General features: G+C 43.3%; 1 protein-coding gene across 1 annotated transcript in view; it reads right to left on the bottom strand.

The window, feature by feature from the left end:
* The window catches only part of NLRP13 (NLR family pyrin domain containing 13), a 42,052-nt gene that overhangs the window by 12,761 nt on the left and 11,337 nt on the right, over positions 1–17,954 (bottom strand). The window contains exons 2-7 of the mRNA XM_082370204.1: positions 11,253–12,891; positions 8,821–9,145; positions 5,599–5,822; positions 4,761–4,966; positions 3,061–3,079; positions 466–637 (exon numbers count right to left, since the gene is read on the bottom strand). Of these exons, the coding sequence (XP_082226330.1) occupies positions 466–637; positions 3,061–3,079; positions 4,761–4,966; positions 5,599–5,822; positions 8,821–9,145; positions 11,253–12,891 (2,585 nt within the window). The remainder of the gene's footprint in view (positions 1–465; positions 638–3,060; positions 3,080–4,760; positions 4,967–5,598; positions 5,823–8,820; positions 9,146–11,252; positions 12,892–17,954) is intronic.

Raw genomic sequence — 17,954 nt, 5'->3', positions numbered from 1 at the left:
ACGGCCTTGCACGTGTGTTGCCACAACTCTTTGCCGGGAGAATGCAGTGTGTCTTGGGTGATTCCGCTGGGAGAGAATTCCTGGGAGCTTATACCTGGTTTCCTCTGGACCTCAACCCATGCAACTTTTTCTCTCTGCTGATTTTGCTATTTCCCTTCACAGAATAAATAATAAATCACAGCCACGAACACGACTGTATGCTGAGTTCTTTGAGTCCTCCCAGTGAATCATCAAACCCGTGGGGTGGTCTTGGTGACCCCCAAGACCACTGTGGTTGGTCCTTAACAGCCATGCCATCTTTTCCCCTCCAGCACCAATACCTACCCACACGCCCCCACCTCCAGCAAAACCAGCCCCTCTATGGACTGGCTACCACGCCCAGGACGCAAACCCCATCTGGACCTCAGGTCAAGTCACATGACTCTCCTCTCAGCCACTAACCCAGAGGGAAGTGGATGAAACTTACTTCAGGTTCTGCAGGTTACAATCTGGACGACTCAGGGCCTCACACAGAAACTTCACTCCCTCATCTCCCAGGTTATTCTTCTGCAGATTCAGGTGTGTCAAGCTCTTATTCTGGAGGAGAGCGTCTGACAAATATCTACAACTGGGTGCACCAAGCTGGCAGGACCAGAGCCTGTGGGGTCAGAACCGCAGACACAGACGCTCAGGAGAGCAGCCCAAAGTGATTCCCCTCCTTCCAGGTCACCCACGGGGTCTCCCTAGACCCGAGTCCAGGACGTGCCGAGTATCTGTGCATACTTATCCTTTCTCGGTCCATTTTTGTGCAATGCGCACACCAAGAATGTGCTAGTCAGTCATGATTGGGTTAAAAAAAATAAAGGAATGACGGTCAAAGGATACAAAGTTTCAGTTACGGGAGATAAACTAATTCCTGAAGATCTACTATACCGCCTAGACCATGCCTACAGCTGACAAAACTACATCGTATACTTAAAACTGTGTAAGAGCCTATGTTAAATGTTACCACACACCAAAAAACGTAATAATAAAGGAAGTGGGAAGAAACTTCGGGAGGTGATGGATATGTTCATGGCCTTGATGGTAGTGATGGTTTCACAGTGTGTATTTATCCCCAAACTCACCGAACTGTATACATTAAGTATGTGCAGCTTCCTACGTGTCAACAAGATAAAGTTTAATGTAAGAATTTTTTTAAATTTTTAAGTAAAAATGTTAAATGAAGGGAAAATATTTTAAATAGCTTTGAGGCAGCTGAGGATGAACCCCAGGTGCTGCAGCCAGTCAGATGTGGGTTCAAAGGCCACTCAGCCGTTACCAGGTGCTGTTAGGTGAGCTGTGTTATTCCCTTCAGCCTTCATCTTCTCCGTTCTGAAGTGGGACTACGGTCTATTATAGAAGCACGGGGCAGCACTTGGCAAGGGTGCAGTACAGGTTATAGGAGATATGTAATAGAGATGTTATATATCAGATCACAGGTTTATTATAACAGTTATCTAACATCTATTTATATATTAGGTATTATATTATGTAATTATATAATAGATCTACAGGTATTATATAACAGGTATATGTAATACATGTTATTATATAACATATTTATTACATAAATATATATTACATATAATAGTTATATAATATATAATAGGCTATATTATGTATCATCTTATTGTATATTATTAATATTAATATATATCATAGTAAATGTACTATATGAAAGTATATGGAGGAACTCCCTGGTGGTCCAGTGGTTAGGACTTGGTGCTTTCACTGCTGTGGCCTGGGATTGATCCCTGGTCAGGAAACTAAGATCCCGCAAGCCACAGGGCATGGCCAAAAACAATAACATAAAGTATATGGCATAAATTATTATTATGAATATACATCATAGTAAATGTAATATATTAAAGTATATGGTGTAAGTATAATTATTATTTTATAATATATTATTAGCATAACTGAACATGTATAATATTAGTTCTTGTTATATATGTATTAATGGCCTATTAACATTCTGGTTCTTTGAGGCTTAGGGCTAGGCGAGTACTAATCATTGGTTTCTTTGTTCAGACTCCATGGCCTTTCACTGTAATCACCACCTTGGATGTACCTAAGGACCTTGGCCTTTTCCAGTCTTTTATACTCACCCGAATGATATCCAACCCCAGGAAAACTCAACTCTCCATCTATTCCACACCTGCCCCCAAGAAGCAGAGTGTAGCTAGAGAAGAAAATATCTCTGTAATCAGCTTGGCATCCACCACTGCATGTGGACTCTCATCCCTACCCATCGATCCCCTTGAGTCCTACAGTCCTATATACACCTGCTCTGGTAACATCTCTGCATGGTTAATTCACAGGCATTCCACTCTCCTATGTCCCAATCCAAACTCCTCACACCCAAGCCAGTCTTCACCCAGTAGCCCAAGCCCATCACCTGGAGGTGTTCTTGCTTCCTTTCCCTCCTAAACCACCCCTAACCCATCAGGAAGTTCCCATGGATCTATCGTCAAATATACCCTGAAGTCCTACACCTCATCCAAGCCAGCTCTCTCTTATCCTCTTGCCTGGGGTACAGGCACTTGCTTCTTCTCAAACTTTTGTCCCTTATTATAGTCCATCCTTCAAGAACAGCCTGGGTGATCTTTCAGAGTACCTCACTGTCAGTCAAACCTCCAAACAAAACACAAAATCCTACCCTGCCTGGGCGTATTCAGGCATCTTGCTGCCTCTCCAGCTTCATCTTCTCCCGTTATCCCCTCTCACAGGACTCCGGCCATACTAGTTTCCTTGTACAACACCTCCAAGCTCATTTGAACCTCAGAGCCTTTGCCCTCCTATCCCTTCTCTCTGCTTGTGGCTTCCTCCCCGACTTTCTTCAAGTCTCTGCTTCAAGTGTCACCTCCTCAGGTAGGCTGGTGGGAGAATACCTGAGGAGAAACCAATCCCACCACTATTTCTTGTCTATTCATTCCACTTTTTTTTTCATATCTGAACTACTGCTGTTGTTTGTATCTCACTCCTAAAACTGCATCCTCCACACAGGCAAAAAGCTTGTCTATCTTAACCACCCCCAACCTTGGCGCCAGCTCTGTATCTGGAGATAGGAGCTCAGAGATCAGCTGACTAAAGCATCATCATTTCCTGGGGTCCTGGGACTTCCCTGGTGGTCCAGTGGCTGGGACTCAGTGCTTCCAATGCAGGGGGCCTGGGTTCCATCCCTGGTCAGGGAACTAGATCCCGCATGCCACAACTAAAAGATCCCGCATGCTGCAACTGAAAGATCCCGCATGCCGTAACTAAAAGATCCTGCATGCCGCAACTAAAAGATCCCGCATGCTGCAACTGAAAGATCCCGCATGCTGCAACTAAAAGATCCCGCATGCCGCAACTAAAGATCAATTAAAAGATCCCACATGAGACACGGGGCCCACCTCCCGAGGGCGCCAGCACGGCCCCGGGGAGCGCGAGGAGCCGGCAGGCGCGCGGCCTGCTCTTGGCAGCCTGATCCGCCATGCTTGGCACCCCCCGCCCCCAAGGTGGCGTCCAAGCCCCAGGGAAGATGGTGTCCTGAATCCTCTCCAGAGCCGAGGTGTTGGTGTTTGGAATGCTTTATCCTGCATATTATTCATACAAAGCTGTGAAAACAAAAAACGTGAAGGAATATGGAGGAAGAATAATGAAACATTCAACTCACAAAGCAAGAAGAATATCAGAATTAAAGGAATCTGTAAAGAAAGTAGGATGAATAAAGCAATAAAAAAGCAGAAATAAAAATAAAACCGAAACCAAGAGAATTACAATATCTAAGAGTTGTTCCCTTCAATGAGTCTAGTAAGATAAACACTTGAAATAGCTTAAGGTAGGGAGAAGACTAGAAAAAGGATTGACAAAATAAACAAGAAACGGTTTAAGCAAGCAATGCTAAGCTTAAGTGACAGAAAATTAAGGTTATATAATGGACGGCTTTAAATGAATGCATAACATAGTTCTTTCTAAAATTTTAGAAAGAATTTTTTTGGACCTAGAGAGTGTCATACAGAGTGAAGTAAGTCAGAAAGAGAAAAACAAATATTGTATATTAACGCATATATGTAGAATCTAGAAAAATGGTATAGATGACCTTAATTGCCAAGCAGAAAGAGAGAGACAGATGTAAAAAACAAATGTATGGATATGAAGCGGGAAAGGGGTGGGGTGGGAGGAATTGGGAGATTGGGATTGGCACCTATACGCTATTGATACTATGTATAAAATAGACAACTGATGGGAACATACTGTATAGCACAGGGAACTCTACTTAATGCACTGTAGTGTCCTAAGTGGAGGGGATATATGTATATGTATGGCTGATTCATTTTGCTGTGCAGTAGAAGCTAACACAACGTTGTAAAGCAACTATACCCCAATAAAAATTAATTAAAGGAAAAAAAAAAGATCCCACATGCCACAACTAAAGATCCAGCATGCCGCAGTGAAGATCCCACATGCCGCAACTAAGACCCGGCACAGCCAAATAAATAAATAAATATTTTTAAAAAATTTCCTGAGGTCCCTGTTAAAACTGAATTTCTTGTCACAATCTCCAGAGGCTGATTCAACAAATTTGGGGGTGCTACTCAGAATCTATGTTTAGAGCAATGACTAGCACATTGATAACTGTTCCGTGAATGTTAGTTTTCAATGACATAACTGGATCCCGAATGAAGGAGCCACTGTCTTCTTCAATGCCTAACCCCACGGAGGGTCATTTCCAGACACCGAAGGAGGAGGAACTTACACCAGTCTCTCTAAGACACACTCGGGGTGAGTCAGGGAAGCACACAGCAGCTTCACACCATCATCCTGGAGCTGATTAATTCCCAGGCACAGTCGAGTCATTCCCTGGGTGCTGATGAGAAGCAAGGCCAGGTCCTCACAGTGGGCCGCCAACAGGTTGCATTTCTCCAGGCTGTGGGAGGTGAAGATGCAAGGTGAGCCACAGCTATGTCCGGTTTCCTATCTCCTTCTCAAACTCTCAGTCCCTTGGGCCATACATCTGGGACTCAAAATCATGGAAAGGTTAAATTAGATAAGGAACATAATCTTCATGGAGGAGAATAATGTGGGTAAAGGTAAGATTTCTCATTCTCATTCCTACCGACCTTTAGGGCAGATCATTCTTGATTATAGGGGGCCCTCCGGTACACCGTAGGATATTGATCATACCTGATCAATGCCAGGAGCACTAGATTACCCACTAGATGCCAGGAGCGTCCTCCCCTTCCCAAAGCTGGAAAACAAGCCTGTGTCCAGACACTGCCTAATGTTCCCAGTGGGGACAAAACTGGCCCTCGCTGAAAACCACTGTGTTTAGAGGAGGCTGGCAGAAGCCTAAGCAGGTTATACAAAAGAAGCTGATGGTCGAGATGCCCAAGATCAAGGTGAAGGCAAAGCTGGCTGAGACGGAGCCCTAAGGAGAATGGTAAGAAGAATGAAGATGACAAGAACTGTGCCAGTGGGATGGGGGATCAACAGGGGGACCCCCAAGGCTCCCGAAACCCAGTCCCACTGCCAACCCCACGCTGCCACTCAAACGTGCAAAGAAAGTATTTCTGAAAAAGCAGGAGGACTTACGACAGCTCCTTCAGGGGGCACTTGGACACCCCAATGGGCCCCTGCAGTCTTTTCAGCTCAGCATTACAGAGATCATTGTCCCCCAGGCTGAGGAATTTCAGACTTGAGTTCTTGCTGAGTTCCATGAAGAACTGATGACAAACCCTAGGGGTGAGGCCACACGATTCCAACCTATCGAAGAGGCCCCAGGATAGGCAGTTACTCCTGAGAAGAGTGGTCTTTGTTTAGAGACCCCCTTGCTCCATGAACAAGAGCTGATTTCTCCCTGTTTCTCATCCTTTCAAAGACAAGACGGCTATGCCCTTTCAAGTCAGTGCTACTCAAAGTGTGGTCCACAGTCCGGCATCACCTCAGAGTCTATTAGAAATGCTAATTATCAGGCCCCTCAATAGACCTGCTGGATCCTGGGGGTGGATTCCAGGAATCTGTGTTTTAACATGCCCCCTTGAGTGATTCTGATATACGTTAAAATTTGAGAACAACTTCTCTACACCCATGCGTTTTTTCCCCTCTTTGCTAGTCTTTCTCTGTATTCTTTTTCTGCAGTGTTGACTCCTGTCCTCCCAATGAATCATCAAACCTATGCGTGATCTTGGGGACAGATCTGGAAGAGCAAAGACTTACCACAGATACTTGAGGTTGCAGGCTGAGTGCCTCAAAGTTCTAAAAATCATCTTGGACACAGTAATTCCTAGGTTGTTAGAGCTCAGATCCAGGTGGGTCAGCTTGTGGTTACCATGAAGCACGATGACAAGCTCCTTCAGAATCTTCACAGGAGACATCGATTTGCACCTGAGGAAGAGAGGCAGTGAGAAAGTTTTGGGAGAGAAGCCTGCTTCCTCATCTTTCCTTTCTAACACACATGTACACAACCTCAAGGATGATGTACAAGACATAAGAGGAGGGACTTCCCTGGTGGTGCAGTGGTTAAGAATCCACCTGCCAATGCAGGGGACACGGGTTTGAGCTCTGGTCCAGGAAGATCCCACATGCCACGGAGCAACTAAGCCCATGGGCCACAACTACTGAGCCTGTGCTCCAGAGCCCGTGCTCTGCAACAAGAGAAGCCATCGCAATGAGAAGCCCGCGCACCGCAACAAAGAGTAGCCCCTGCTCGCCACAACTAGAGAAAGCCCACGTGCAGCAACAAAGACCCAAAGTGGCCAAAAATAAATAAATAAATTTATTTCCAAACATAAAATAGATAGCTATTGGGAAGCAGCCACATAGCACAGGGAGATCAGCTCAGTGCTTTGTGACCACCTAGAGGGGTGGGATAGGGAGGGTAGGAGGGAGGGAGATGCAAGAGGGAAGAGATATGGGAACATATGTATATGTATAACTGATTCACTTTGTTATAAAGCAGAAACTAACACACCACTGTAAAGCAATTATACTCCAATAAAGATGTTAAAAAAAAACATAAGAGGAGTCCAAAAATTTATTTGAGTCGTGGTACTAAAATGTTGAAAAGGCAATCTCAAACATGATCCCTAAGCTCAGTTGGATGTATGAAGTCAGGAATCCATCCTCTCCCCACTCCTCCCCAGATCTAATGTAAGATGTCCTGGGGCTGCCGACACTCTTCTAGGGAGGCGACCACCCATCCCACACCAACCCAGAGAGGACTGGTGAGAACAACTCTCTCGTTTTCTTCTTGAACTTGTTTCTCCTTATCTTGAGAACTAAGTTATAGAATGAAAATAGAAGAAAAAAAAAAGAAAGAAAGAAAGAAAGGAAAAGGACGTCGAAGGCTGTTTAAGCCTGCCACCCGTGTATTTGATCTGGTTCACTCAACACAGAAGTCTGAGGACAAACATCATTGTCAACTCTTCTGCTCTTAACTTGTTGAATCAGTGCCTGCACCTGATTTTTAGACCTTGAGGCATGACCTTAAAAAAGGTGGAGGGAGAGTAGGATAGAGTTAGTTGTCCTAGACTCCAGAACATCTGACCAAATTCCATCTCAAATTCCATTCTAAGTACTACTTGCAGTGTCCTTTATCAGTTAATTTCTTCCCTGGCTTCTCCCTCAAGGTCGACCTCCACCTGCTAATTCTTCCCTATCTTTGAGCGAGATTTGAGAATCTGTCATTTCTACTTGTAGCATGCTATAGGACCACTAAGTTTCAATCCCAAATTATGCTTCATATCCAATGTATAGATCTTTACTCAAATATCTTTCAGGTAGATAGGGAAGGCAGAGGGGGTCTCCCCTATCTAAAAGTGCAAAGCTTCCCTCTTTCACACCCTTTCTGAGTTGCTGAACTGATTTCCTTCTGCTTTAGGAGACGTCACCATCTCATATACCATCCTGATTATTTAAGTTTGTTTCTCCAACCCAATGTAAGCTCCATGAAGGCAAGAATTACCTGTTCTGTTCACTGCTATAACCTCAGAACAGATAACAGATGCTCAATAAATATGTATCGAATGAATAAATGCTGTACCACAAATGATTTACCTTTCCTTAAGACACAGAGCACGTCTCATGGACTCCACATACCTTTAGCTCTTTTCAAACACTTTGCCCCTACCATGCCCTAGAAATTTTCTATTCCTTCATATTTGGCTCAAAAAGCAGTCCACCTTAAATGTCTTAAGGAAAAAGTAGTTTGTCTACATGTATCTCTAGTGCAAGATAGATTGCCCTTTTTTAGTTAAAATTATGAGATGAATTATTTATTTTTTTTTGAATCATCACTTTTAGTTTCACAATGGTACACTAAATATCCCATCTTCTATGTTTTCTGGTTATTTCCTCTCAGAAAATCACACTATACAACTTTCTGTAGAGGTGATGCCAGAACCCCCTATCTGAGTTGCTGTTGTGATACCTAAACTATTAAAGGTTCAGCTTCAAATAAACCAAGCAGAAATACAGGATGCCATTTACAAGGGAATGTCATATACTAATTGAATTCTAAAGCCATATTCATGACAATAATTGAGTTGTTAATGGCTCTAAAACAATGTGCTCTAGAATGGTCAAATCCCTTCTGACCAACTTGCCACCTACTGCCGCAGAAGATGGCCATTTTAAAAAATTTCAATCTACTTTGCCTAAGTAACAGCTTCATGAATGTAAGTCTCTTTATTTTATTCTCCTGCACACCTAGCTTACTTTCTGGCCAATAGATAACTCACGGCTGTCATCAAAAAAAAAAAAAAAAGTGGGTTATCCTCCTATTGTATTCTTCAAACCGTGAGAGTCTCACACTTACATCAGTTTTTGGAGTTTGCACCTTGGATTTCTCAGCTTATAACAGAGTTCCTTCATAGATGAAGTATTAAGCTTGCTGTTACTCAGGTCCAGCTCTCTCATGTTCCCATTGCAAAACACAGAGCAAATATCCTCCCACTGATGTTTCCTGAAATCGCCAACCCCTGTCCTTGGTGAGGGAGAGAGAGAAGGCTGATGAGAGTAAATGAAACTCAACCAACACCCAGAATATGATCTACAGGAGGCAAGAAAAGACCTTAACAAAAGAGACTCACTGGAGCTCTGAATATGAAAATGTGTAACCAAAAAAGCATAGTTCGCACAACACCAGATGTTTTATTCCCACAATCCTTAACAATTCTTTTTGGAGGAAAGCAACCACATAAGTGAGGCGGACCACAGGTATACTCCTTAAGAGTTCAGACTTAAAGTTAAATAGACTTAAAACAGATTCAGAGCTCTGCCTCCTAGTATTGAATCTCTGTGCTCCAATTTTCTATCTCCAAAATGTGCCTAGTAAAATTTACTCTCATAGGATTTTGTGATGATTAAAGAAGATTCATGCAAATATTTAGATCTTAGAATTATTAGAATTCTAATTATTTAGAATTTCCCTGATGCAGTAGGCTCTCAATGTTAAGAATAAAAGAGCAATACAGTCAGAAATTAAATTTTTTTTATCTCAGATGATATGAGGGAAGTAAAACAAAGAATATATTCTGAAAGCACCTGGAGGATATAAAGTTCTACTCCGTAAGTCCAGAATTGTAACTGGTTAAAGTAGTTGTTTCCAACCTTAAGTGTACTTGTATGTGTGTATGTGTGTTGTGTATACATGCCTGTGCTTTCATGTGTTTAACACCCCAGTTAATACTGATATACAGAGTTTAAAACCACTGAGGAGAAAAAGCAGTAAGAAGCTGTGCTGTAGAAAAGTAAGACATAACCCAACATCAGAAGATCTGTTATGAACTTTAGGGAAGGTCTTAAACTTCCTTAAGTCTTAGGGTGATCATGAATGAAGTGAGGACTGATGTTGTCTGGGCATTAATTCTCATAATAAATGGGATGATCCTTAGAAAATCACTTATAGTAAGGGCACTTACTCACATGACCCAACAGTGAATGCTACCTAAATCAAGTCCCCTATTTAAGTTTTAGGGATTCCAGTATAGGACAAATGATAGTCTATATGTATTGGACATTAATTACCCCAGACCCCCAAACCAAGCGTCTTACTAATATTCCAATGTGGGTGAACACAAAGAAATTAGTCTACTCAAAATCTTAACTTATTAAAAGCAGAGGGCTTCCCTGGTGGCGCAGTGGTTGAGAATCTGCCTGCCAATGCAGGGGACACGGGTTCGAGCCCTGGTCTGGGAAGATCCCACATGCCGCGGAGCGACTGGACCCGTGAGCCACAATTACTGAGCCTGCGCGTCTGGAGCCTGTGCTCCGCAACAAGAGAGGCCGCGATAGTGAGAGGCCCGCGCACCGCGATGAAGAGTGGCCCCCGCTTGCCACAACTAGAGAAAGCCCTCGCACAGAAACGAAGACCCAACACAGCCATAAATAAATAAACAAATAAATAAATAAAATTAAAAGCAGAAATAATAACATTAGTATCATTAATTAAAAAAAAAAATCTTAACTTGTTCAATCCAAATTGGACTGGTGCTTCTTATAGATTTGAGGGTTAAACAGGAAAGGATTTGAGAACATGAACAGCAGCTCCTGTCTCAAGATAAGAATTTAGAAAACATTCCCGGGACCTGAAATAAGTAGCAGAACAGTCAGGTTTCCTTATCTTCCAGCTCAGAAGCCAGAAGTGTCAGTGATGGGATAAGGTCGTAGGAGAAGAACCAAAAGTAGCTCAAGTATTTTTAAGGTTCTTCTTCCAGGAGGACAAAGGGACAAACTCATCAGAACAAGCTTTTAAGATTTTGTTGACACCATCGGTCCCACCCTGGCTCCAATGTATGCTCAAAGGAGAGGCATACAGCATTTTATTTAAGTTCTGGAGCTCTGAAAGGGAGCTGGGCTACTTAATAGTCACATTGACTAAGAAAATTGTGCTTTTATTCTGCAGTTTTCTCATCTCTGAATAACAATAAGAGATCCCCCTCCACTAAGTTATGGGCACCAGTTTGACACAAGTAGATGTTATAGTACAATGCCTGGCACATAAACCTTCAACACGCAGTGCCTGAGATATAAAATCTACCTCTAAGTAGATGAGTTGAGTACCCAGTGAACCCTCCATGACACCTAAAGGAAAATGTTCTCACAGACTGGAGCTGATCTAGAATGTTTGGTCAATCATAACCATTGATAACACAACCATAGACCCCCCAGTTTTTCATGGAAGAACTTGGGCAGAGCCTGTGAAGATGAGAGAAACTTAGGGAAGGGATGGTTTTTGCATTACTCACTCCAGAGTTTCCGAGGCAGAAGTCAATTTCATCTCAAGGATGGGACCGCTGACAGAGAGCCTCAGCTTACGTAAGTTTTGACAGTGCTTTAGGCAAAAGGAGGAAACCTGGAGGTGCTGATACCCATGAATGTCGAGATCAGCTTCAAGGAGGTGATTCAAAATCTGCCTTATAAAATTTTCGTCCTGAGTCTCACACAAGCACTGGAAAAACTGTAGGAATTCGAAGTGGACTGAGACAGCATCATACTTCTCCAACCCTTCTGCCCAATCTAATAATTCGTCCATTACCCTGGGAGACATTTCACAGTGTAACGTATCTTCTAGCTCTCTTGCTAGGTCTGTATTTAAAAGACCGAAGAAAAAAAGAGCCATCTGATGCCAATAGAAGTTTGTGTTGGCAAAGGCGTCATTCAGGAGCACCCTCATCTCTTGATGCTTTGGGGGACCACCAAGGGATCCTCTTGTTCCCCAGAGCACATAAAACATGGCCCCCAAAAATGCCTGGAAACCTTGGTGAGTGAAAGAAATGCACTCTTCACAGTCACTGACCTTTCGCAGAATATTCAACCTCAAGAGAGAATCAATAAAAGAGGCTTCCAGATGCCCTTGTTCCATGACCTCTTTTGCAAATGTGAAGTTTGAGAACCACATCCCCTCTGCAGCCAGACAGCACAAGGCTCTCCACTGTTCTGGCAAGCTCTGATCTGACAAGCTCACCTCTGCCATGGCAAACAAGCTGCAGAAAAAATAGGCATAGATGCTGGTGGTGGTCTGTGTGGCCAGCCGGAAAGAAGGATTACTTGCCGTCTGCCACTTCAGGCTGGAACACACAGTCCAGCACACCAGGGGGGCAGAGCAGGAATCAAATAGAGTTTCCATTTTTCTTATCCGATTCAAGATTTTATTAGCTTTGTCTAGGTCACCAAAGAACTTGATGAAATACTCCTCCCGGTCTCCCTCTGTGAACCCTGAGACGACAACAAAGCATGGATTCACTAACAAATTTTTAAGATCTCGATTACCATAGTCTCTGGTCGTTATCAGTAAGGTAGCTGTGGGAACCAACTCCTTCTTCAACAAGTGGACTAGGATTCTGGCCAGTGGGAGCTGCTGGTACCAGTCTGTACAGGGCGGGCTTTCGTACAAGTTGGAAGACACAGTCATTTCTTCAAAGCCATCAATGACAAACAGGAGCCTCTCGGGATGACTCCTGAACTCTTCGATGGGGACCTGAGAGTCAGGCCAGTCCCGGGAAAGCAGGCCAGCAAAGGTGGTGTTCACAATCTCTCCCACTTTATGGCAGCTGATGTAGAAAACATAGGAGAACTGGTGCTGAAAGAGTATGCCCTCTGCCCAGTGTAGCATGACCTTCATTGCCAGGGTGGTCTTCCCAACGCCCGCCAGGCCCTCCAGTACGATCGGCAGTGGCTGGGCTCCAGCCCCGTTAGGACGCAGTAGACTCCTCAGCAATTTGTGTTCCTGCTCCACCGTGCTGTGGAGATATATATGGTCATCAGGCCAAGGAATGTTGTCCCACAGAACCAGTATTTTCATCCTCATCTTCTCTCTGTATCTTCTTCTGTGAGCTAAAACGGAAGGGAGGCAAAAGAGATGGCCGAAAGGCACATGAAAGGATCCTCAACATTGTTAATTATCAGAGAAATGCAAATCAAAACTACAATGAGGTACCACCTCACACCGGCCAGAATGGCCACCATCAAAAAATCTATAAATAATAACTCTATAAAATTTATAAATAATAAGTGCTGGAGAGGGTGTGGAGAAAAGGGAACCCTCCTACACTGTTGGTGGGAATGTCAATTGGTGCAGCCGCTATGGAAAACAGTATGGAGGTTCCTTAAAAAACTCAAAATAGAGCTACCATATGCCCATTCCTGGGCGTATATCCGAAGAAGACCATAATCTGAAAAGATACGTGCACCCCAATGTTCATTGCAGCATTATTTATGATAGCCAAGACATGGAAGCAACTTAAATGTCCATCAACAGAGGAATGGATATATATACGTGAATCACTGTGCTGTATACCTGAAAGTAACACAACATTGTACATCAACTATACTTCAATTTAAAAAGAAAAAAGAAAGTGGAATTCAAGATTAAATGGAGTCCCAGGATGGCAGCTACGTGGCAACCGATATGGAATGGAGAAGGGTATGGGGCTTCTGGAAACTGTCTAGAAATTATGACAAGGAAGCCGACTGATTCCTTGATATGTTTGATGGTGTTACGCTTCCCAAAGAATTTTGGGATGATGTAATGGTAGTTGCATAGAAAGTTAAACCAAAACAAAGCAATTATTACCTCAAACAAAAATAGAAAATGGGGGCTTCTCTGGTGGCGTAGTAGTTAAGAATCCACCTGCCAATGCAGGGGACATGGGTTCAAGCCCTGGTCTGGGAAGATCCCATGTGCCACAGAGCAACTAAGCCCGTGCGCCACAACTATTGAGCCTGCAGTCTAGCGCCCGAGTGCCACAACTACTGAGTCCATGCACAACTACAGAAGCCCGTGTGCCTAGAGCCTGTGCTTCGCCACAAGAGAAGCCACTGCAATGAGAAGCCCGCGCACTGCAATAAAGAGTAGCCCCTGCTCACCGCAACTAGACAGAGCCCACGAACAGCAACGAAGACCCAATGCAGCCAAAAATAAATACTAAATAAATATTTTTTAAAAATAGAAAATGGTTCCCCCAAAAAGGCATGTGTAGTGGGCTCAACAGTGACCCCCCCAAAAGATATATCCACATCTGAATCCCCAGAACCTTATGTGACAAAAGATGTGATTAAGGACCTTGAGAGGAGAAGCTTATCCTGGATTGCGCCCAATGCAATCAGATGTATTTCCATAAAAGAGAGGCAGAGAGAATTCCGAGACAAAAGAGGAGGCCACGTGACGACAGAGGTGGGAATTGAAGTGATGCTCCCACAAGCCCAGGAATGCCAGCAGCCACAGGAAGCTGGAAAGACGAAGGACTGATTCTCTCCCCAGGCTTCTGGAGGAAGCACAGCCCTGCTGACCCCTTGGTTTTGGACATTTTCTCTCCAGCACTTAGAAAATAAACTTCTATTATTTAAGCACCCGGTCTGTGTTAGTTTATTACAGCAGCCCTAGAAAATGAATACAGCATGTAATCCTGATTAATTACATGGCTCAGCACTGACTTATATCCACATGACACTCAATGCCTGGTCCTCCAAATCATACTTTTATTGGAGGGTAAATGAGAAGAGATACTTACCTGCCATGATGAGTCAGCAGATAATTGATTGAAAACCTAAGAAATGGCAGTATACGTTAATCACTTATGAACATAGAAATAAATAGCCAAAGTGGCAGCCAAGAGAGGCTGTGGTTGATTCCACAGAACTGAAGTCCAGGGTTGGGCAAAGGATCGATGCTTTTCATTGCAAGTTTTGCATTTTCTATGATTCTTTTTGGATTATACACAAGTACAGCGTGTATTTCTTTGATGCAACTTAACTTGTTCCATCACAGTAGGTATTAGTTTGTCCATGTGAAAAATCTCCATGAGGCCACCAATACAAAAAAATACAGCTACGCAGCATTACTCACAATAGCCAAAATATGAAAGCAACTTAAGGGTCCATCAACAGATGAATGGATAAGGAAGACGTGGTACATATACACAATGGATTATTAGCCATAAAAAGAAAGAAATCTTGCCCCTGTAGCAACATGGATGGACTTGGAGGGTATTATGCTCAGTGAAATAAGTCAGACAGAGAAAGGCAAATACTATACAATATCACTTATATGTGGCATCTAAAAAATGCAACAAACTAGTGATAGTAGCAAAAAAGCAGCAGACTCACAGATATAGAGAACAAACTAGTGGTTGCCAGTGGCGAAAGGGAATCAGGGAGGGGCAGTAGAGAGGGTGGGGGACTGGGTTGTACAAACTATTGTGTGTGAGATAGGCTACAAGGATGTAGTGTACAACACGGGGAATATAGCCAATAGTTTATAATAACTGTAAATAGAGTGCAACCTTTAAAAATTGTGTAAAAAATAAAAAAAAATACATATACCTATTAATACAACACCAAGTCCGGAAACAGACAGTGGTATCTTAGACCTTGGAGGGGACCTAGAGGAAATGTCCAGTTTATGGTAACCTATTCCTCAGTGGGCAGCACTGGAAGAACAGATTGTCAAGTTTCTGGCAGACTATAAATTGAAGACAGTTTCAAAGGAGGTGGCAAATGTGGAACCCATAAAATGAATGTTCCATCAAGCAATTTGTCTGTAATCATCACAAAGTAGTAGGCAAACCTGTTTCTTCTTCCAGCATCTCTGGTTCTTCTTGGTTTGGATCTTGGGGTCCCCATACCTGTGCCATCTCTGAAATAAAACAGTGATGATGGGGTAGTGAGATTTCCCCTGGCTGAAAAACAAGTTAATAATGATGGATGGTCTTAGTAGAACCAACCATTTCTCTGACAGACTTGGAATTGAAGAGACTGAAAATCGTTACCTTCAAGCCTCATCAACCCAGCTACTTTGGAAACATGCTACTTTGCAAAGACCACAGCACACATTAAAAGCACATCCCTGCCTGGGGGCCTTGGATCCAGCCAGTCTCCTGTCTGGAATGCTCTCCCCGCAACCCCAATATCCACTTGGCTCACTCCCTCCCCTCCGAGTCTCTGCTCAAATCTTAGTGCCTCAGTAGTGCCTGGTGATCCTGATTAACACTGCACCTGATTCCTGCAGCACACACCTTAGGCAGACCCCATCCGCCCTCCCCTCCACTCTCCATTGCATTTGTCACCTTCTAGCACACCCTATAATGTACTTATTCATCACATCCATTACCTGTCTCCCCACACCGGAGGAGGAGACCGGTAGCCAACCTGTGTTTGTTCACTGATGTACCCCAAGTGTGCACAGCAATGCCAGCACACGGAAGCCACTCTAATATTTTGGAAATAAAATGCCATGGAAGAAAAGCACTGAGAATTGGTCTAACCCCAGCCCCCTGATGTGTTTCACATAACCAGTCAGAAAGTCCTATTCTCACAAACTAAAGGACCCCTTCCGTGTCTCCCCATGCACCATATGATCCAGCAATCCCACTCCTGGGCATGTATCTGGAGAAAACCATAATCCAAAAAGATACATGCACCCCAATGTTCATTGCAGCACTATTTACAATAGCCAGGACATGGAAGCAACCTAAGTGTCCATCAACAGAGGAATAAAGAAGATGTGGTACATATGAACAATGGAATATTACTCAGCCATAAAAAAGAATGAAGTAATACCATCTGCAGCAACATGGATGCAACTAGAGATTACCATACTAAGTAAAGTAAGTCAGATGGAGAAAGACAAATATTATATATCACTCATATGTGGAATCTCATGTTTTAAAAAATGGTATAAATGAACTTATCCACACAACAGAAACAGACTTTCAGTTATCAAAAACAAACTTATGGTTACCAAAAGGGGGAACATTTGGGAGGAGGAATAAATTGAGGAGCTTTGGATTGACATACACACAAGATAGATAACCAACAAGAGACCTACTGTATAGCACAGGAAAATCTACTCACTATTCTATGATAACCTATATGGGAAAAGTATCTAAAAAAGAATGAATATATGTATATGTATAACTGAATTGCTTTGCTGTACACCTGAAACTAACATTGTAAATCAACTATACTCCCATAAAATTAAAATTAAAAAAAATCAGAAAGTACAAAAAAAAAAAAAAAGAGCTGGGCTGTTCCAAATGAACAGCCTGGAATTTAAATCTAATTTCTTAAAAAAAAAATCCCAGTTCTCACTTCCCTTTGGCCATCTATGGAAGCCTGTTGAACTAAAGATCCACCCCTTCTCCCAGATCTGATGAGCTAGTCTTGGTGGGGTGGAGGGTGTGTACGGTGAGATGGTAGAGACCCTCCCAGTTCTGATACTGCCTGTCTGGCATCATTCTCAGTGATGATGTAGGATCTGGAAACCACCAGGGAAGGTGATACTGTTAAGAGAAAAACTGTCGCAAAGATGAACAAATGATTGAGAATCTACACTGCACCCAATGCCTTGTAAGTTTTCACCCTAGAAATTCAGTTAGGTGCAGCTAGCTCTGTTTTCAATAAGAGAGAATGGGGTCCAGTGGTACATAATTGGTCCTGGGTTACAGTTGGTGACGTGGAACCAGCCTTTGAATCCAGCTCTGTGGTTAAAACCTGAACTCTTAAACCCATAGTCCCTAAAAGACAGCACACTTGTGCCTATAAACATGTGCATTCACAGACTCACTCATAAATCCCTCTGCCACAGCACCATTCAGGCAAAGAAACTCTCACTGTGCCATGTTTCCTAGAAGATGGAGCTGATGGGGGCATCAGTTATCCTGACCTGTCCACTGGTCCCTTTATATCATCTCCCACATTGTTGTGGGATGGGTGTGGTCTAGGGCTTCCTCCTGCTTAGGAGGTACCTTCTGCAAGCCCCACCCCTTTAGAAGGCCAGGTGGGAACCAGGTAAGGACTGGGGAAAAGGGGCTCCTGTGGTGCAGCTTCAAGCAGGGCATTGACATTGCCAATTAGGACCAGTGACCAAGAGGGAAGTTCTTCCTTTAATGTCATTCTCCTCTGTGCCAATGTCTCTCTCTGGGATTGCCAAATGGAATTTAAGGATTCTA

The sequence above is a fragment of the Balaenoptera borealis genome, assembly GCF_965194805.1.
Source record: "Balaenoptera borealis genome assembly, chromosome: 19".
In the NCBI taxonomy this organism is placed as follows: domain Eukaryota; kingdom Metazoa; phylum Chordata; class Mammalia; order Artiodactyla; family Balaenopteridae; genus Balaenoptera; species Balaenoptera borealis.
The sequence above is the reverse complement of the archived record's forward strand: the minus strand, read 5'-3'. Positions and strand labels throughout refer to the sequence as shown.